At 37.8% G+C, this 23,337-nt stretch overlaps 1 protein-coding gene across 1 annotated transcript in view; it reads right to left on the bottom strand.

The window, feature by feature from the left end:
- plxnb1a (plexin b1a) overlaps positions 1–23,337 on the bottom strand; it is a 142,913-nt gene that overhangs the window by 67,449 nt on the left and 52,127 nt on the right. Inside the window, exons 2-5 of the mRNA XM_059333327.1 lie at positions 15,873–16,746; positions 12,707–12,949; positions 8,091–8,273; positions 2,836–2,964 (exon numbers count right to left, since the gene is read on the bottom strand). Coding sequence (XP_059189310.1) covers positions 2,836–2,964; positions 8,091–8,273; positions 12,707–12,949; positions 15,873–16,736 — 1,419 coding nt within the window. The 5' untranslated portion in view covers positions 16,737–16,746. The remainder of the gene's footprint in view (positions 1–2,835; positions 2,965–8,090; positions 8,274–12,706; positions 12,950–15,872; positions 16,747–23,337) is intronic.

Genomic DNA, 23,337 nt, shown 5'->3' on the forward strand with positions numbered 1-23,337 from the left:
AGAGTAAGAAGGAGTCGCTGGATTTGTCTCCAGCCGCTTTCTTGAAAAATAGTCGCTAAGGGGGTCTGAAAAGTCGCTAAATTTAGCAACAAAGTTGCTATGTTGGGAACACTGCTTCGCCGGCTTTTACAAATGGCGTGTGTTGTTGTCGTGTAGAGTATTACGTCACATCCTGCCTAGCGATCTATCCAATCAGTAACCAGGCTGTTTTCAGGGGAGAAAAAAGACCTTGCTCTTCCACAGGTACTAAAAATGTCCTGACAAAAGCCGACTCCGGACTGCTGGTATTCAAATTAGGGGCATTTCGCCTCATTCCGGGTATTGTCCGGGTATTGTCCGGTAGTGGAAACAGCCCTTAAATTTGATTCTACTGAGCTTCAAAATTATTTCCAACACAAGGTCCACTTACTGGCTTTACCCAGAGCTTTCGGCCCCTAAATTGATTTAATTTAGTACAGATACTATAGTTGGTTTCATAGTATTAAATCTTCTTACATTTTGTCTATTTACATGAGTTCATTAAGCATTATTTAGCCAGAGAATCACTAGTGAAAATGTTTACAATATTTCTGACTTTGACTGACTGACTTTAATCTGCTTATGGCAGACTATGAGTAACTGTATGACAATTACAAGGTTTGTTTTAGGTAAATACAACTTAACTTCAGCTCTTCATTAGATTGAGTCATCCAGTGGTCTAAAAGTGGCACAAGCCATTCAATGTAGGCTATAGACTGGCAGTTTCCCATATCCATTTATCAGCATCTCTGGCTACCCACACAGACACTCTGTAGGGAGTGTGCCAACACAATGGAGGCCACTTTCTCTGATCAATACCATTGTTATGTCCGACCTTACACCTCCTGCTGACTGTTGTACCCAACACAGTGGGGTTATTGACCTTTGACCCTGACAGCCAGCTGGCCTCTCTGTTTTCTCTTATGTTCTTTGCCTCTTATTCTTCTATCCTATTTCTGTGTGAGAGGGACACAGCTTGAGGAAGTATCAAAGCCTGAAAACACTCTGACAAACGATAAATTGTCTGACAGTGAATGACAAGCCATGTTCAGTCTCGTGTATGGAGACATCTGGGTGAGTGAGTTGAATGGACAGACGCACCAAGAATGGTACGGCTGTTTATACGTCTGTGGAGTGGTTCAAAGATAAATCGCACGAAAACCGCGAATGATTAATAATTTGCTGGGCCTCATACTGGCCCTCATTTATCAAACGAGCGTACGTCAGAAAGTGAGCGTAAAGTGGGTGTAAGATGATATCTCCATCATAATAATAGCAATATTCGGATATTATATAGATTATTAGGCTTTATATATCACCATGTAATTACTCAAACCTCGCCGGGAGTTTAATAGTCCGCTACTCTGCTGACAGCACCACCGATTTCCTTCTTTGTCACTTTTTAAGCTGCCAAACAAAACCAGTTTGTTGTGTTGCAGCTGTTGGACGTCAGCGTTTCACTCTCTGACTCTTAGTCCAGACGGAATTGTCCAAAAAGTAAAAGTGAGGAGCATTTATGGCTGCAAGTCAGGAACCGGCCTACTTTACTTATTTCAAGGGTGCTGAATCCAAAAAAAATGGTTCCCAAGCGAAATTTTGAGTTTTTGACCTTCTCATTTGCATATCAATATGGCGGCCAAATTGCCCATCTTGCTCAGTTGTTGGACCATTTTCCCCTAGTTTTTTTGTAAGTAGGCAATCAAAGAAGAGGAAATTACGTTTCTGAGATCTATAGTAGTCTAGAATCAGAGCAAGGATATAGTGGAGACTCAGTGTCTTTTTTATGTATATTTATATATATGCAAAATACCAACTTTTAAGGTGAAATTAAGCATTATTTGTTTTTTTTAAGGCCGACATAAATATTCAATCAATATCACTTTTAAATGTTCCAGTTGGTATTTTGCATACATATATATACATAAAAAAGACACTGAGCCTCCACTATATCCTTGCTCTGACTCTAGACTATAGATCCAGAAACTTAATTTCCTCATCTTGATTGGCTACTTACAAAAAAACTAAGGGGAAATGGTCCAATGACTGAGCCAGATGGGCAATTGGCCATTTGATATACAAATTAGAAGGTCAAAAACTCAAAATTTCGCTTGGGAACCATTTTTTTTGGACTCAGCACCCTTCAGATATGTAAGGTAGGCCGGTTCCTGACTTGTACCCATAAATGCTCCTCACTTCTTATAGGAGGCCCTTTTTTCTAAAATCCGTCTAGACTATCTGAGAAATTCCTCTTCTTTTAGAATTAAAACTTACTTCAAAACATTGTTTACCTCCTTCAACCAAAAAGCTGAAAACTTCTGAGTCTGTGCTCCAAATGTAAAATATTCAGTGAAATTGTTTGAGTTTACAACTATAAGTACTGTTATTTCATTTACCTCCGTCGCTGCGTATTTCTTTAATATGTCTATGTTGCCCCTATTGTTAATTGTAACGGTGCACTTTGCTAATAAAGCTGACTTTAGAGGGTAAAAAAATCCTCTTTTTGGCCGTATTGCGTCCTTCTGTGTCGTGAACTCTGAAGGCGAGTCTTCTGAATCAGGTATATATTATATATATATTATATATATTAGGGCGTGGTATTTAAATTACGCTTGTTTCGAGCCGCCACATTCATCAACAGCTGATCATTCTCACGCTGTGATTGGAGAGATACGATCGTTTGATAAATTCCACATGAACCCTGTCGTAAGACGAAATGTACACTCAGATCTGCGCTGGTTTCTACGCTCACTTGATAAATGAGGGCCAGTGTGTATTTCACAAAAAATAAATTTACCGCCTTTACTGTCCAATACTTACAGTAGTCTTGGTCATGATATAGATGTGTGCTCCATTCTGGTCCAATATAAGGTCACTGTTAATGGGTGAGTTGGGCTGGATCGTCATGTTCGCATATACTTCCACTTGGCCATCTTGCCCCAAATATACCTGAAGAAGTGCACCAGAAAAAGACTTTAGAAGTTGTGGTATATATACATTAATGGAAAAAATCATGATACCACCATTGTTTTCTTCAATTTCTTGTTCATTTTAATATCTGGTAGAACTAAAGGTACACTTGTTTGGACAAATATAATGATAACAACAAAAATAGCTCCTAAGAGTTTAATTTAAGAGCTGATATCTAGACATTTTCCATGGTTTTCTTGATCATGATTTTGGTTATTGTCAATAAAACCATGTTAAATGTCTAGATATCAGCTCTTGAATTAAACTCTCATGAGCTAATTTTGTTGTTATCATTATATATGTCCAAACAAATGTACCTTTAGTTGTACCAGCCATTAAAATGCATTGAAGAAAACAAAAACTACTTTACCAAATAATTAAACAAAAAGACCAAAAAAGACCTAAAATGACCAAAATCGATGTAAAATGACATAAAAAAAAGACACAAATTGGCCAAAAAAAGACAAAATTACCAAAAAACACATATAATGATATCTAGACATTTAACATGTTGTTGTTTTTTATAAAAAACAAAATGATTATCAATAAAACCATGTTAAATGTCTAGATATCAGCTCTTAAATTAAACTCTCATGAGCTAATTTTGTTGTTATCATTATATATGTCCAAACAAATGTACCTTTAGTTGTACCAGCCATTAAAATGCATCGAAGAAAACAACAACTACTTGACCAAAAAACTAAACGAAATGACCAAAAAAGACGTAAAATGAACAAAAAAGACGTATAATGACCAAAAAAAGACATAAAATTGACAAAAAAAAGACACATAATTACCGCAAAAGACATATAATGATATCTAGACATTTAACATGTTTTTTTTATAATAACCAAAGTAATTTTCAATAAAACCATGTTAAATGTCTAGATATCAGCTCTTAAATTAAACTCTCATGAGCTAATTTTGTTGTTATCATTATATGTGTCCAAACAAATGTACCTTTAGTTGTACCAGCCATTAAAATGCATTGAAGAAAACAACAACTACTTGACCAAAAAACTAAACAAAATGACCAAAAAAGACGTAAAATGACCAAAAAAGACGTATAATGACCAAAAAAGACACAAATTGACCAAAAAACAAGAAACAAAATTACAGAAAAACACATATAATGATATCTAGACATTTAACATGTTTTTTTTATAATAACCAAAATAATTTTCAATAAAACCATGTTAAATGTCTAGATATCAGCTCTTAAATTACATTACATTACATTACATGTCATTTAGCAGACGATTTTGTCCAAAGCGACTTACAATAAGTAAGTTAATTTATAAGTTAATTTATTTAAGTAAAATAAATTAAACTCTCATGAGCTAATTTTATATACTTCACATATAACATATCACTAACAAGAAAATTTGTACATTCCCGAAACACTGCAAGACAAAAATGAAGACAAAAAGAAAATAATGCAAAAGGAATATCTTCTTCAGTTTACAACTCGGGAGCAAATCAAATCACACTTGTGCAGGATCGCAGCAGAAGTGGCCATGAATCAGATTACGGCACAGTCAAATCTAATATGAAGCACAGGAAGACACCTCTGGCTTTAGTGATTCCCAGGCCTTCAAACTCTCATGTTACCTCATGTTAATGAGATTAGCAGAGGTTTTCATGCCTCTTTCCAGAAGGCTCCCACTTGATCACTGTGAGCCCAATGGAGAATCAGTTGTCCCATTAAGAGGATGCACTCAACACATAATGGCAGGGAAGTAGCTCTGTAATGGTTTACGCAGTTTGCCGTTCTGCATGTCATATATTGCAGATAACATGATGCTGTATTGAGGATGCAATATCTGTGCAGCAGCCTAGGGCTGGGCGATATGGACCAAAGTCATATCCCGAAATACACTCCTGGTCAAAAGTTTTAGAACACCCCGACTTTTCCAGAATTTTATTGGAAATGATGCAGTTTCATGTCTCAGTTGCAGAAAACGTTGCAGAATGTTTATTTACTTCTCAAAACCCATTTTTACAGACTTGCATTCATGTGATGTTGATCCTTCTTGTGTGGTATATATATGTATGTATGTATATATATATATGATCCAGAATATATCCAGAATTTTATTGAAAATTATTCAGTTTAATGTCTCAGTGTACACTGAAATTAATGCATATAACAAATAAACAACTGAAGTAAAAAAAAACAGAATCATAGAATCAATTTAGAAACGAATATGTATTCTAACCTTTGTACCCTTTCAAGCTGTTCACTGGACTTGAACTGCTTGAATTTCAATAAAAAAACTGGAAATATTAGGGTGTTCTAAAACTTTTGACCGGTAATGTATGTATTTATATATATGTATATATGTATTTATATATGTATAAGTATATATGTATTTATATATATGTATATGTATATATGTATCTATATATGTGTATATATATACACGTATGTGTGTGTGTATATATGTATGTACATATATACATATATATTTATATGTATGTATGTATATATGTATATGTATATTTGTGTGTACGTATATGTATGTGTATATGTATATATATATGTGCATATGTATATATGTGTCTATGTATATACACTACCGGTCAAAAGTTTTAGAACACCCCAATTTTTCCAGTTTTTTATTGAAATTCAAGCAGTTCAAGTCAAATGAACAGCTTGAAAGGGTACAAAGGTAAGTGGTGAACTGCCAGAGGTAAATAAAAAAGGTAAGCTTAACCAAAACTGAAAAATAATGTACATTTCAGAATTATACAAGTAGGCCTTTTTCAGGGAACAAGAAATGGGTTAACAACTTAACTCTATGGAGTCTTGGGCTATTTTGTCCATTTTTGAATTCTTTTCATGTCTTTGTTAGTCATTTTGTGTCTTTTTTTGGTCATTTTGTGTCTTTTGGTGTCTTTTTTGTAATTTTGTGTCTTTTTTTTTGTTATTTTGTGTCTTTTTTAGTCATTTTGTGTCTTTTTTTGTAATTTTGTGTCTTTTTTAGTCATTTTGTGTCTTTTGGTGTCTTTTTTTAGTCATTTTGTGACTTTTGGTGTCTTTTTTTGGTCATTTTGTGTCTTTTTTTAGTCCTTTAGTCCAACAAAAAATGTGATTTTGAATATTTTTTTTACTTTCAAAACACTATCATGCTCAATAAAGAATTTTAAATGTTGCAAATGTGCATTAATTTCAGAGTACACTGAGACATTAAACCGCATCATTTTCAATTAAAATCTGGAAAAGTTGGTGTGTTCTAAAACTTTTGACCAGTAGTGTATATACATATGCATATACATATATATATATATATATATATATATATATATATATATATATAACTGAGATGCATTATACAAACTAATATACACTGCAGGACATTATATGAACCCTTCATGAGACTACATTAGGAAAGTAAATAGTTGACTTTTCCAAAATGTTGAACTATTTGAACTATTCATTTTGCTTCCCTGGATCAACTGTAACTGCATTAAAATTAAATTGGATGCTGTCCCCAACTGTTATGACGTCTAAAATGGGGCATCAAAAACACAGACACACACAGACACACACAGACACACACAGACACACACAGACACACACACACACACAGAGTCCTGTATCTGGATGCTGTGGAATTGGTCCTGCTGTGATACGATAATCCTGTTACAATAGCTTACTTCAGATGGCTACATGGAGTGCTGCTTTGATCTGCTACCTTAGACCAGTTAGTTCTCAACCTTTTTGAGTCGCGACCCCCAATTTAATATGCAAGTTGTCCGCGACCCCCGCTCACTGAACAGAGTCCCACACGCACAGTTCAGATCACCCAAAAAAAGACACAAAATGACTCAAAAAAGACACAAAATGACCCAAAAAAAGACATAAAATTACCAAAAGGACACAAAATGACCAAAGAGAGAAACAAATTGACCAGAAAAGACACAAAATGACCAAAAAAAAGACACAAAATGACCAAAAAAGACACAAAATGATCAAAAAAATACACAAAATGACCAAAAAAAGACACAATAATGACACAGAAAAGAAACAAAATGACCAAAAATAGACAAAATGACACAGAAAAGAAACAAAATTACCAAAAATAGACAAAATGACTAAAAAAAAGACACAAAATGACCAAAAAAGACACACAATGACCAAAAAAAAATAACACAAAATGACCAAAAACCCCCAGAAATGACTAAAAAAAGACATTAAATGACCAAAAAGACTAAAACACATGAACACTTTAACCCAGAAATCATCTCGCGACCCCATTTGGGGTCGGGACCCCAAGGTTGAGAACCACTGCCTTAGAGTACTATGTCTCACTCTATGTCTGCCTCTCTCTCTTTTACACACACATCAAACACACACACACACACACACACACACACACACACGTGTACACAGGTAAGCAGACCTACTTTAAGTCTTTGAATGCCTCACAGCACAGTTATGTCTTCAATCATCCTACATGTGTTTTAAGTCATTCCTTGGACAATACTGTAAAAGGTGGCACCCAAACATGGACAGGCTTAAATTAAAAAAATCTATTTTGGGGAAAACATTCCACCAGTCTTTCAAAAAAAAAAACTTAAATATAGTTCTTGTCTCCAAAAATCACATTCTGCACTCTGAACGTGTTAGGCATGGGATCATGGTGGTATGTGTCTGTGTATGTTGGAAAACTGTGAGTGCTGGAATGACTGGAATCCTCCGGGCTGCAGCAGTGTAGTGATGTAGAAGTGTATGGGAACTGACACAAACTTAGAAAAAAAAATGGTTGCAACTGTTTTATGTAATGTGAGGTGTGTTTGCTTTCCTGGGAAATGATTCAAAGACATCCTTAGAAGGATTAGGCAGCAGCAGCCACAGGGCAGGGCTGCATGCATCACAGTATTAAGTCAGATCTACTGGCGTGATTGTCTTTAATGGAAAATTAGGAAATTGCATTCATGAGAAAATTAGCTAACAGTCTGAATATTCCCATGACACACAGTTGTTAGTGAACTCTATGATGTGGCCAGGGCGTCTCCCTGCCTCCCCACCTAGTGCATGCTGGGGCAGGTTTCAAGGCCTCCAAAAACTGGTACAAAAGTCAAAGTTTGAGAAGAGCTACCTTGTGCAGAGTCCCTCTGGAGTCTCCGAGGAAGGCGATGCTGTGGCCCTCTCTGACACTGACAGCCACAGCAGTGAGACGGGCAGCCGAGGTGTGCCACACAGCCTTAGCCTCCAGCGGCGAGCGGCTAGCCATGGGACTGGGGGTGTGGTCAGAACCGCAGGGGTACGCCTTCAGGGTGTTCTACAACATACGGCAACAAAAGAGACTCTGGTCAGACGGTTCAACATGGAAATAACACTTTATATAGACCAGGGATGGGCAACTTAAATGCTGCAGGGGGCCACAATTTTTCATGGACACTACCACAGGGCCATAGGACCGTGCACTAGATATGATGAAACTGCAATTTTAAATATGTTTACAGTGCAGTAACTGAACATATTTAATGCTCAAATGCATGTATAACAGTAGAAATAAGAATACAAAAGGTTTCATGAAACATTTCATGTCCTAATTTATTTAATTTCTTCTAATTATAATGATTATGGCTTACATTTAATGAAGATCTAAAATTCAGTGTCGCAAAAAAAAATTTATATTACAAAAGACCAATTTTTAAAAAGTATGTTTAATATGTAAATGTTGCCTCTGAAAAGTATGTCCATCTATATGACTCAATACTTGGTTGGGGCTGTAAATGGACTTTTCATTATTCTGATTGATTGAGATGAACCTGTATGTGCTGTGCAGGAAATTGTAAATGTCTGGAGATCTGCACTCACTATTCAAGTTGCTATTATTTTAAGTTACTTGCTTTAGTATTATTGATGTAAATATGTCAAACGCCTTTAGCTTCAGACTAACAAGTTCATGTTCACATCTTTTCAATTAGTCGCCCATTCTTTCAGTACTATTGCTTCAGAGCCTTTGAATCCTCTTAATTCACCATAAGAGGATTGCACCATAGATTAAAGCAGACTCCAACGGACACAGCCAACTCGCTCTTTTGGTTTCGCAAAACAGCCACTCTAAATCCTGCTTTCTGGTAAGTCTCGGAGCTCTGGCTCCACATAATTGGCCTTGAGAAGGAAGTGGATTTTTTTTTAAAGTCTACTCAGGGTTAGTTTATTAAAAAAAAAAAATAAGATGCCTTATCGTTGTTTTGAGTGGCGCTGTGATGTAATACATCCTCTCGTCATTCAATCATCTCTCCATGTTTCTTTCAGCATTTCCTGTTCTTCAGAAGGTTTTTCTATTCTTTCTCACTGTTGCTTTGTAGTCTTTCTATATGCCCCCCCCCCCCCCCTATCGTTCTCTGTCCTCTTATGTCAGTGGTTTATAAAAAAACAACTCCTATCCTTCCTTGTCAGAGCTCATTAAGCAGCAGCACAGCTGATTCAGGGTTAGTTTGGTTTATTGATCCCTAACGATCCCATTAAACGGTTGTGAGGGCTGGCAGGACCTGAGCGGCTGCAGGGCAACAGAGGGGGTCACTGGAGGGCTGCAGCTGGGCAAAGCTCCTCCTGGGGCATCTGGGAGCTTTGAGCTTTCCAACCAAGGCCTCATTACAAAGCGCTCATTCTTCATGTTAGTAAGCTTAATCTCTGCAATCCAGTCATCCCTTGTTACTGTGCTGGACTTTCCCTTTAGTCTTTTTGGGACCACTGAAGACAACTGAGTCAAGGTACATGAAGACAGCAGGACATAATTCACCATGATGCATAGCCCTAATGCATGTACTACACAGCCAACAAACAAGCTTTAACAAGCAAAACATTACAGCCTGCAAGTCTGTTTAAGGCAGTAGTTCTCAACCTTTTTGAGTCGCGACCCCCAATTTAACATGCATGTTGTCCGCGACCCCCGCTCACTGAACACAATCTCCACGCACAGTTCAGATCATACAAACTCAGTTGATACAACGAATTTTGGACAAATAATGAAGCAGATAGCAATTAAAACATCTCTCCGTCTGTGCATTTATATATATATATTTTATTTTATTGTTAGTTTTAATCTAAATCCTTTGCATGTGTGTAACAGTCAGCTTCAAGCCAGAGACTCCTTAATAACTCCGTAATAACTTGCTACTTTGTGATTTGTCAGAAGACACAACATTACCCAAAAAAGAATCAAACTGACCACAAAATGGTCAAAAGAAGACACAAAATTACCAAAAAACGACATAAAATTAAGCAAAAAAGACACAAAATGACCCAAAAAAAGACACAAAATGGCCCAAAAAAGACACAATATGACCAAAAAAAGACAAAATGACCAAAAAAAGGAAACAAAATGACCAAAAAAAGACACAAATTGACCACAAAATGATCAAAAGACACAAAATGACCCAACAATAAAAAACACAAAATGACTAAAAAGACTAAAACACATTAACATCTAAACACTTTAACACAGTGGAGACAGAGCTGACTTCCAAAATGATTTGGCGACCCCCAGAAATCATCTCGCGACCCCAATTGGGGTCCCGACCCCAAGGTTGAGAATAGCTGGTTTAAGGGACCGAAGAGAACTGCAGTTTATGAGCCTCCTTAGTTATTGACACAATCATTGTCACAAGACATGCACTGGTTCCTCTTCATTTAGAAAGTCCTGATAGGTGACATGCCACCATACCTCAGCACTTTATTAAACTGGTCACATAAGCCGTGTTTCTACTAGGGGGGAAAGTCTCAGGCCACACCCTCTCAAAAGTCTGCTCACGCTGCGTGTCTCATCTACAAGTTAGCCCCCAGAGGGATTTAGAGACTCTGGAGGTGACGTTTGGTTTTCGCCGTCGCTAACTGTGCACAACGTCAGCAGCTGAAAGCAGCATGGCTAATTATGCACAATTTCGTATGAGTTTCCGCTGATCATCAACATAGTGATTGTGAATTAACCGGCATCACTAACTGTGCACAGGGTGTCTGGTGCTTGTTGTAAACAAACAGAGATCGCTAAGTGAACACCTCCTGCAGCAGCAGCACATACACACTGTACTGCTACAGAGCTAACTGTTAGCCTGTTAGCACATAAACACTGTACTGCTAACTGTAGCTAACTGTAGCTAACTGCCGCTAACGGCGGCTCTTCTTAACAAGCCGGCCTCCGGCTCGTGAGCAGCTCCTTAAGAAGAGTAAGAAGGAGTCGCTGGATTTGTCTCCAGTCGCTTTCTTGAAAAATAGTCGCTAAGGGGGTCTGAAAAGTCGCTAAATTTAGCAACAAAGTTGCTATGTTGGGAACACTGCTTCGCCGGCTTTTACAAATGGCGTGTGTTGTTGACGTGTAGAGTACTACATCACATCCTGCTTATCGATCCATCCAATCAGTAACCAGGCTGTTTTCAGGGGAGAAAAAAGACCCTGCTCTTCTACAGGGATGAAAAAAGTCCAGACAAAAGCCGGCTCGTATTCAAATTAGGGGCGTTTTGGCGAGTGAGACCCGCCTCATTCCAGGTATTGTCCGGCTATTACCCGGTAGTGGAAACAGCCCTATAGTAATTATCCAACACGCTCTAGTGATTAATGCTTAAAGCTCAATGTTCCCCAGGCAAATACTGAATTTGGAAAAACTGCTTTCAGTTTTTCTGCTGCATCTACCTGGAACATCCTACATAGTACAACGAAATTAGAGTGAGACTCCTGTAGTGCATAAAACAATTAAGAACAACAACACAAAAACACTCAAGGACAATAAGGTATAAAGGTATAAATGGTACAAAATATCACAAACAAGAATAAATAATTGAAATGGCATGAAAATATTGACTTATTTTAATGTGTTTTCAAGTGTTTTGTCTGTGCTGTTTGTTCTTCATTATGTTTTCTCTGTACTCATTGACATCATTGTAAATGAGGGGTTGCCCTCAATGATTCCTCGAGAAATAAATAAAAAATAAATGAAAAAAAAAAAACGTTTTTAAAGCCCATTTCTCCAAAGATCAGCTTAAACACAAATATTTAACCCCCTTCCTTCATCTTCTGCTCACTGCAAATTATTTGTTTCTTACCAAGATAAAAAAAACCTTTAAATTTAGAAGTGTTAGATAATTTATCTTGTTATGGCTAATTTATGTCACTGAACAATTGCAATGTGGCTTCACAGGTACCAACCCCTGAGCAACTAGAGAACTGCAGATTACAAAATAAAGGAAGCATTAGCTGTGTCATACCACCGTCCAAAAAAAAAAAAAAAACCTCAACAAAATAAGAAGCGATGCCAAAACAGCTTCCTCATTTGTATTAATTTTGCCTGAATGAAACTTGGCACATGGCATTACCCAGGAGTTGCCACTACAGGTGGATTCATGCTTGGTGCAAGGGTAGTAAACAGGATAAAAACACTAAATCTGAGGGAAATTATCTTGCAAAATAAGAAATTAACTCTTAAAACAAGATAAATTAAAGCTGCAAGCAGTGATGAACTGGCCCGAGCAGATTGACCTGACAATTATTTGTTTCTTACCAAGATAAAAAAAAACCTTTAGATTTAGAAGTGTTAGATAATTTATCTTGTTTTAAGAGTTAATTTCTTATTCTAAGTGTTCAACATGCTTATTTCTAGATTTAATAATCTTAATTTAAGAAATCTTGTCAAGTGAAATTATCATCTCCCTCAGATTTAGTGTTTTTATCTTGTTTTTAGACTCCCCTTATTTTGCAGTGCATCCTTACCATGGGCAGGTTGGCACAGCTGGACTTGACCTCATACTCTATGTAGGCCACCTCTCCTCTTCCCTCCACGCGGCCGTCCTGGGTGTAGCAGAGGTCACGGGTGGAGTCGATATGTCTGTCAAGCTCATCCAGCGGGTAAACGCACAGGGCTGAGGAATCCAAGGGACTGTTGTTTGTGGAGCCGATGCGAGTGGAGAAGACTCCCAGCAGATCCTCACCCTCCCAGCCTGCACCTTGTCCCACCTGTTGCAACAAAGGCGTGGGAAAAATGTTGGGAAAGTTGAATACAGCCAGCAGTGGAATCTTGATCTTAGGTGGGGCGATTGGACAAATATACCTGTTCTTGGTGACTCTGTGAATACATCCTTGGTTGTTTTGTTTTGTTTTCTTGATGCCATTTTTTGGGGGCAATTTTTTAGGAGTCCAAGCCAGTAGTTCTCAACCTTTTTGAGTCGCGACCACCAATTTAACATGCATGTTGCCCGCGACCGCCACTCACAGAATCTCACACGAACAGTTCATATCACCCAAAAAACAAACAAAATGACCACAGAAAGACACAAAATGACCAAAAAAGGAAACAAAATGACCAAAAAAGACACAAAATGACCAAAGAAATACACAAAATGACCAAAAAAGACACAAAATGACGCAGAAAAGAAACAAAATGACCAGAAAAAGACAAAATGACTAAAAAAAGACACAAAATGACAAAAAAAGACACAAAATGAACAAAAAAAGACACAAAATGACCAAAAAAAGACACAAAATGACCAAAGAGACTAAAACACATTTACACATGAACACTTTAACACAGTGGAGACAGAGCTGACTGAAAATGATTTGGCGACCCCAATTGGGGTACCGACCCCAAGGTTGAGAATAGCTAGTCCAAGCAGTGATGCTTGCTGCTGGAGTTAGGGCTGCACGATTATGGCCAAACTGATAATCACTATTATTTTGATCAATATTGTAACCACGATTATTAATCAGGATTATTCATCATGTTAGGGAAAACATCTGTATTTTTAATGCACTACTTTTAAACAAACAATAGGAACAGTTTTTAGTGTCTGATGCTTGTTGTAAACAAACAGAGATCGCTAAGTGAACACCTCCTGCAGCAGCAGCACATACACACTGTACTGCTACAGAGCTAACTGTTAGCCTGTTAGCACATACACACTGTACTGCTACAGAGCTAACTGTTAGCCTGTTAGCACATACACACTGTACTGCTACAGAGCTAACTGTTAGCCTGTTACCACATACACACTGTACTGCTACAGAGCTAACTGTTAGCCTGTTAGCACATACACACTGTACTGCTACAGAGCTAACTGTTAGCCTGTTAGCACATACACACTGTACTGCTACAGAGCTAACTGTTAGCCTGTTACCACATACACACTGTACTGCTACAGAGCTAACTATTAGCCTGTTAGCAATTTGCAGACTGGACGCTAAGGGGTTAACATCCCCTCCGGCTCTGCAGCTGGGAGAGACTACTGCAGGAGGACCGTACCGCCGGCCCCCGCGGCTCATTAAGAAGGAGTCTCCAATAACACCAGTAAAGTTGCTGGATTTGTCGCAAGTTGCTTTTTTGAAAAATATTCGCTAAGGGGGTCTGAAAAGTCGCTAAATATAGCAAGAAGTTGCTAAGTTGGCAACACTGCTTCGCCGGCTTTTACAAATGCCGCGTGTTGTTTTGGCGTCCAGTACTATGTCACATCCTGCTTAGAGTTCTATCCAATCAGCAACCAGGCTTTTTTCAGGGGAGACAAACGGCCCTGCCCCCTGGTGGTTGGTGGACTACTGGTGTAGAAAGTCATGCAGGAGAGCCGCATTTTAAAATGGAAATATCGCGACGATCAGGTTAATTTAATTGTGGCGGCCAAAATCGTGATCACAATTAAAATTCAATTAATTGTGCAGCCCTAGCTGGAGTCATTTTGTATTTCATTATTATGCTTTCTTATTATTTTTCTTCACTAAATGTGTTCATGCAGCAGAAACTGTAAGTCACCAAAATTGGCAGGTTTGTAACAAATTCCAGCCAAGACTCCTGCTTCTAAAATGAGACTTATTCAACTCAAGGTTGCGCTACAACAATGAAGTTTACATTTTATCAATTATCTGAAAAACATGCGTGCCATTATTCTTTCACCTTCTCACTCATTTTTATTGAAATCCTATTCGACATGTTGGAAACCATTTGGCCAATAGTCCCAAAACTAGGTCAGAATCTTAAATTTGTATTAAAATAGTTAATTTTCTCAAATTTTCAATGACTCTGTACTATGCGTTGAGATACCAACCTAAAACTTGTGACACATGTTCGGACTGCATGAAGTTTCCTCTGGGGTGTGCCTCAAATATGAAAAGTTTAAATATCTGAATTGGCTTTTTGGACTTGTACAAACTTTGGTTTGTTCAATCTAGGGTCATGATTTAGTCCAGCTATTCTCAACCTTGGGGTCGGGACCCCAATTGGGGTCACGAGATGATTTCTGGGGGTCGGCAAAACATTTTGGAAGTCAGCTCTGTCTCCACTGTGTTAAAGTGTTCATGTGTTTTAGTCTTTTTGGTCACTTAATGTCTTTTTTTTTCATTTTGTGTGTTATTTGGTCATTTTGTGTCCTTTTTGTATCTTTTTTTGATCATTTTTGTGGTCAATTTGTGCCTTTTTTGGTCATTTTGTGTCTTTTTTTAGTCATTTTGTGTTTTTTTTGGTAATTTTGTTTCTTTTTGGGTCACTTTGTGTCTTTTTTGGTCATTTTGTGTCTTTTTTGATCATTTTGTGGTCAATTTGTGTCTTTTTTGTTCATTTTGTTTCCTTTTTTTGGTAATTTTGTTTCTTTTTTGGGTGATCTGAACTGTGCGTGTGAGATTCTGTTCAGTGAGCGGGGGTCGCGGACAATATGCATGTTAAATTGGGGGTCGCGACTCAAAAAGGTTGAGAACTACGGATTTAGTCAATGCATAATATTTAGTAATTGGCTTATTAAAACAAATCAGAATTTCTAGATGGTTCGCATTCAGAAAAAAAAATCTTAAACAGACATTAAATTCACAGTTTGATGACCATGAATTTCAACTATATTTTGAACCAGTGCTCCCAACAACTAATTTGAAGGACTCATAGTGATAAATGAGGGTAAAGTACCTGAGCAGCCTGGAGCAGGTTGTAAGTCCTGGATGGAGACGAAGGGGACCGGCAGACGAGAGGAACTTCCACATAGGAATAGTAGGATGTGTCGTCGAGGCACACTCTGGCAGCGTAGGTCCGGTACTCCCTTGATGTCGACTTGATGTCACGGCGGTAAAACAAGAAGTACACATACGTGCGGCGTGTGAATGCCATCACAAAATGGTGGTCGTATTCCGACAGACGGCCAGCGACAGCCAGCTTGGCCGTTTCCTCGTAGGAAAAGATGGGTTCAGATGAAAGGTGGCGGGTGGAGATGGGTGGGTGGCTGGCGGTGTAGCCCCTACCCACATACATCACTGTTCTTTCCCCGCCACGAAGCCCCACCACCAGCCCCACGGTTGACACTGATGGGTCATTGGCTGCAACGTACTGCGTATCCACGGGCCTCTCGGTAGAAAAGTTCACTATCTTGATGGACGCCAGGCTGCGTTTCTGGCAGGTGCCCTGGTGGATGCTGCCGCAAGTGATCAACTCCAACGCCTTTGGGTCCACCAGAAGCAACTTGTTGTGATTATTGGTTCTCCGGGCTTGGGGACAGTTGAACTCAGTGACTGGGGGAAGGCAGTCTTTGCTGTCGCTTACGGGACCGGTCGCCTCCTCCTGCTCCAGCCGGAGTCCATCTGATCCATCCAGCTGGAAAAGGTGGTTCTTGGCCCCAATGTACACCGTCCCCACAGAGGGGTCTGGGTGGAGCACCAGGTGCTGGAATTCAGTGTCATTACGGGAAAAACGAGGATAGGAGCGACCATGAGCTGCGGCAAAGATGATGAGGATGAGGAGGAAGAGCAGGGTGGAATTCAGAGCCTTCCCATGTAGCATGGCAAATATTCTGAGGACAGAAACAGAGCGGGGTTAGAGGCTGAGCATTAGTAAATGGACCTGCACTTATATTGCGCTTTTCTAGTCGCTTTGCGACCACTCAAAGCGATTTACACGACAGACTGCGCTCATTAACCCATTCAAACAGTAAATTCTTAATTAAAAAGACAGTTTACAGAATCATACCATTAAATTATAGCCATTTGGATTAAATTCATACTGGTGGCAGAGGCTACCCTAAACGATGCCACCTGCCACCATTGGGAATTCATTCACACACCGATGAACGCAGCATCAGGAGCAATTTGGGGTTCAGTATCTTGCTCAAGGATACTCCAACATGTAGCTGCCATGGTCAGGGATCGAACCACCAACCCTCCAATCCGTAGGTGACCGCTCTACCAACTGAGCCACAGCTGCCCCATAATCTGCTTCCATATCCATGTTTACATCTATCTAGACATCTTCCGCCACATGTTGAGACCCATCTCTTCCAACAATACCTCGGTTAAGTCTTGGTGACCTAAAAAAACTAAAAAAAACTAAATAAAAATGCTGTTCTTCTTTAACGTATAGCACTCCTGTAGCGATTACAGTTGGCTCTTAAAAAGTTATGTACTTCCTTGATTCCTTTGGTCTGAGGCTAGTTCCATCAGGCTGAATCCACTTATTGTAAGTTGCTTTGGAAAAACGCATCAGCTAAATGACATGTAATGTAATGTTTATAGTGCAAGTTTAAGACTTTTAGAGAGCTTAACATCCGGCTGGGATAAATGTTAAGAGAAAACGACAGTGCCCTGCTGTTTAAGGAAATTATCTTGTTCTTTTGAGATTTCATAGGATTTTAAGGCTGTACAGAATAGTTTGAAGTTGCAAAGCTTCTACACAGTTGCAGATAAAGATGAGGCTAAACTAATATCATTAGCATTATACCATGTGCAGAATTAGATTCAATTGGTGGCTGCATAGATTTGTTTCCAGCTCAAGTGATCCAAGCAATTCCAATAACTCCAGAGCATTCAGAGTCCAACAGTCAAAATGCATTAAAAAGAAATATTACAAAATATTCAGCTGTAATCCCTATTTATCGGCTTTTTTCTTTTCAAACTCAACACGTTCATTGTAAAAGAATGGTTTGCTCTCCTGCTTACTGCCATAAACTCTATAAAATATGAACATATTCTCAGTGATGCCACCCATAGGTTTGAAGACAAAAGACAAGGAAAAAGAGATAACAACAAAAGGAAGGTGCAAGGTAGCGGCAAGAAACCCAAAAGGGCTTCTACAGGGCCTCTACCTGTATTAAAATACACAAGTTAAATTAAAAACAAGTAACAATGAAACAGAAAATAAAATAAAATAAATAATGACACATTAAAATGAAGCAAGATTATAATAATATTAAAAGTAAAATAAAACAATTTTGTAATTGTAACGCCGCTATGAAATGTCCATGAAATGTCAGCTAATGTTGCGACCAGTTGCGACCACAATTTTGAGTTAGCATTGATACGCTAATGGCTACTCTTGTAGCTGTAACAAGCAGCGCCGCTAGCATCAGTTAGCCGCTAGCATCAGTTAGCCGCTAGCATCAGTTAGCCGCTAGCTTTCGCTAATGAATTTCACCGCTTTCCCGCATTTCCCAACAAAGAAATAAGAGTTAGCAGAACTATTGTCCCTTGTTGTGAACCCCAACTTAAAGATATAAGTAACAACAACTCACCAACTTGTTTTTGAGCAGACAACTGGCTTCCTTTGTTGTGCTAACTTACATTATTGCCCTAAATGTCAATAATTTATATTTCCAAGTTTTACCAACTTAAATCACTGTTTTAGGCAAAAAATACTGGTTAGCTTTTTTTGCAGTGTATGTCCTTATTTATGCATAATATAAATTCTTAATATAATTTATTATGATGAAGTTGGGTTGTGATTAAAGGGTAAAACAGCATTTGATAATTGGATAATCCTTTCTGACAGATATTCAGCTGAAAACTGTATGAAGACAATAGATTTCATATTCACTGGGATAACGTTTTGTTTTTTTCTGTTTAAAGTTTTACAAAGCGCCCTACATTTTTTGGAATTTGAGTTGTAAAAAATTCACCACCCATGAAAGGGGAAATTGAGACAGAAACCTCTTTCGTCCCAGGCTGTAAACATGTAGATTACTGCTGTAAAATTGGGCAGATTAACATGGAGGTCTATGGGGATTAAGGAACTAAAGGTTTTGGCAGATTGGCTTCATTGTCACACACACAAAGGGGGTCTGGAAGCAATCTATTAACTAATGAGTTATTAATAATTAATTTGATATAAAAAAATGAAAAATCATTAATCAATCACTTTTTTCAAAATGATGATTTTGCTTAAGGATTTCCTTTGCACTTGTTTTGTGGGGATAAGAATAAAATGTTACCATCTAAATTCTTTGTTAAAATAAAGCCTTCCCCCTTCTTATCACCTGAGATCATATCCCATTATTCCCTCACTGTCTAAGACTGTAGCAACATGGAGGATTACTAAACTGTAGAGAAAATAGAAAGTGAGGCTAGGGCAATATATAAAATATTGCACTGGGCAATATATAAAAGACATATCAATGTATTTTTAAAATGTGATATGGAATTAGAAGATATTGCATATATCGATATAGTTTAAAAAACATTTCCATTCTTTATATATAAATGCTGCCCTTACTAGAGTTTGTCATATTTAGTCCTTTTGTATTGTTCGCTATTCTTTTCTCATATAAATATATTTATTTTAGAAAAAGATTGGTCTATTTTATTTCATAGGCTATTTTTATTTAAATGTGCACTTTATGGAGCATTGATTTTTTTTTTAAAAAAAGACTTAAATAAACGGTTTCAATAAAACTACTTGTGACATGTCATATCTGGCTTTGACTTTGACTGAACATTTGCTCTCACTTTGCAATAAAAATATCAGGATATATATCGTATATCGATATTCAGCCTAAATATATCAGGATATGACTTTTGGTCCATATCGCCCAGCCATAAGCGAGACAAAGAAAGGCACAAAGACATGATTCAGACACATATTCAAGATGAATGCACCATTAAAATGTCAAAATATCTAGTATATAATCAGTGTTTATAATTTTACCACAATGTAGAGTGTACTCATCTGAATAAAAACCAGGGCAGACACAGTATCTCTTACAGCTGGAGCATTCACAACAACAACAACTGTCATTTCCCATCTCCACAGCCATCCCTCAACACCTCTGAGTGGAGTGGTTGTGGACACTGAGAGCCTGCACATTAGAGATAAAACCCCTTTAAATATTGAACAGGTTCCTCAGACCTTTCACTGACCTCACTGTGAAAGGTCATACAGAAATAAAAAAACAACTCCTGTACACCACTGTGCACGGAACAAGCTTTAAATACACAAAATATTATGTAAATTGAAATTGAGCTATATATATATATATAATATATATATATATATATATATATATATATATATATACATACACACATATATCTATGTACATATATACACACATATATACATACACACACACACACATATACATACACATATATATATAGACATATACATACATATATATATACATACATATATATACACATATACACACATATATATATACACACATACATATACTATATATACACACACATATATATATATATATATAATCTAATTATTATTATTATATATATTTTTTATTTATTTATTTACTTAGTTATTTTATTTATTCTTATTTTTTTATTTTGTCTTTCTTTCCTCTTATCGCGTTAGTGCTTCTTGCTTTGTTTGCCTATTTATTTTCATTGTGTTATACATATAAGTGAGCCATGTTGTATATATGTTGTAGCATCTGCCCCTCATCCATTTGTCCCTCATGTCACCTTGTTCGTCATTTCACCAATAAAAAAAAATAAAAAAAGATGTTCTATATTATTTTTTGTTGTGTCTGTAATATTATGAACTATGAATTAAAAGAAAGTTGTGAAAAATAAAAAAAGGTACATTTCCATAGAAAAAATAAATAAATAAATTGAAATTGAGCTCAAGTGTTAATTATGCCCGACAATATGCATAATGACAGACAAAGAAGATGTGATATTTAGGGGGATTGAATGCTACATTGTGCACCATTACCTTGCAGTGCGATTTGCAAAGATTGCTAAGACATTAGACATGCAGTGCCATCTCACCTAACTGTCCACCCCCTGGGGCTGCAATCAGGACAAAGACCAGGGTGTAGAAAGGGAGGGGACGGGGAATGGGTGGGTGTGGGTGTGGATGTGTATTTGTGCATGTGTACATAACCAGGGGCCATCCAGGAGCAGGTGCATGTGTCTTAGTATGTGTCTGGTAAGTGGGTGAGTGTGTCTCAGGCTTCCTGTTTACTTATTCATGAGCAGAATAAGAAGTATAATAAGTAATAACCTCCACGCCCACTGTCAGAGGGTTTCAGTCTGTGTGTGTGTATGTGTGGATGTCAAGGGGAGTGGCCATTACAGGGTGTTCAACAGGGCTTGAAAATCCATAGTCCATAGAGACAGGGGAGGAACAGTCCTTATGAAATATAGATATAAAACAAACCAATTCAGTGTGCCTCATGTTTTATTGAGTCAAATCTCAAGAGCTCTCAGATACAGGTACTAGCGTGGCTCTTCTGGGGTTGCTCCACAACTTTGACTGACATTCATGCTGTTAGAACTTTGGTGATCCCTTAGAGTGATATTTCACTCAAAAATAAAATATTTTCCCTCTTACTTGTATGGATTTTTATCAGTATAGAGCAGGGGAAAGCAATCTTTACTAACAAAAGAGCCATTGTTGGCCAAAAGATGAGAAAAAATGTCTGAATCGAGTCGCAAACCTTGTTTTGAAAGAAAATAAAATAGCTCCTTAGGGCAGTGAGCAGCAGTGTTGCCATCTTAGCAACTTTGTCGCTAGATTTAGCGACTTTTCAAAAAAGCGACAAATCTAGCAAATTTTTTTTTGTGTTTCTGGAGACTTTCGAAAACTCCTTGTTACTCCTCTTAACGACCAGCTGGCCCCTTGTTAAGAAGAGTAAGAACGAGTCGAATCTGCACAGTCCTCCTGCAGCAGTCTCTCCCAACTGCAGTCACAGAGCCGGAGGGGATGCTAACCCCTTAGCGTCCAGTCTGCAAATCTCGCATGCGTGAAGACTCTTTTGTGTCACTTTTGCCGGTGCCAAGACAGGATAAAGGAGGAGGGGTTAGAATTGTGACAGGAGACCGTGCACTTGCAGTTCTAAACATATTTAGGGTGTTTTTACTCACTTTTTGTCTTCCCCATATATTATTCCTCTCTCCTACAGCGTCCATTACAAGTACATGCACATGATAAATTAGGCAAATTATGCAATTAAGTCATTTAGCGACTTCTAGCAACTTTTTTTTCAGACAGCCAATAGCTACTTTCCTTACTGAGGAGTTGGCAACACTGCTCATGGCCACGGACACAGCAGCTGAAAAAAAATCTAGGGGAAACACTGGAGATGTCTGCCTTCCCTCTAATACAGGGGTGGGCAATTAATTTTCCCAAGGGGCCACATGACCAATACCACGAAGGTTGCAGGAGCCGGACCAAAACTCGGAACTGAATTTTGCTCAATATTAATGTAATTGCTTTATAAAATATAGTGAATTATCTGGTTTTGAGCTGCTACTGATAACAATACATGTTATGATAAGACTGTTAATGTGGAGTAAATCAAGTATAGCAGTAAAAAGTAGTAAATACTCCAATCACTATATCACTTTAACATTTATTTCAAACAAAACTGTAAATGACCTTTAGCAAGGTTCCTATTTATGTTTTTGTATTATATAGCATGTTTTTTCATGTTTGTATATTTTTTAAGGTGTTTTACAATGTTGTGATGCTTTTATTTTTGAAAAGGTGCCGTCCAGTGTAAAACGGGTGCTTTAATTTTGAAAGGTAGTGACAGGAAATAACCGGTAGAACGGTTAAATGAAAAAACGAACGGTAAATGATAACGAGTGCGTAGTAATTCATATAAAGTTGATATAAAGTATCATAAGGCTTCTATAGTGGCTGACAGGACACACGAGTTTGTTAAAGTTTATTTTATTCTGTCATATATATTAGTGGCTATATTTGTTGTCTTAACTATAGTAAAAGTGCTTGTAAGCTCTAGTGCTAATGCTTGCTATTTTTTTCAAAATAAAAGCACTGCGGCTATATTGATTTCTAATTTCTGGGTAACCTCACGCGGGACGCCCAATGCCCAGGTCTGCTCTAATATGATGAAGCTCAATGGCACTCCAAAAAAGGTAATAATTAATCAAGTGAAAACAATTTTTTTTCCCTATTGACTTCTTCTTTTTGCAACCTTAAAGTCTAAAACCAAGGGAACATCAAGCCACTGGAACAACTACAGCTATCAAACAGATGGATGGAATTAAATAATTATACACTGTCTGAAGCAGATCTACCGACATTAAGAGTTGTCTTGAAGTACAACTAAAAACAATTAGCGTGTCAAGTACCTAGACGTATAACTTCTTAACATGGACATTTTCTGCCTGGTTCAGCCTCTGGA

Source organism: Centropristis striata, chromosome 5 (genome assembly GCF_030273125.1).
Source record: "Centropristis striata isolate RG_2023a ecotype Rhode Island chromosome 5, C.striata_1.0, whole genome shotgun sequence".
Taxonomy (NCBI): Eukaryota; Metazoa; Chordata; class Actinopteri; order Perciformes; family Serranidae; genus Centropristis; species Centropristis striata.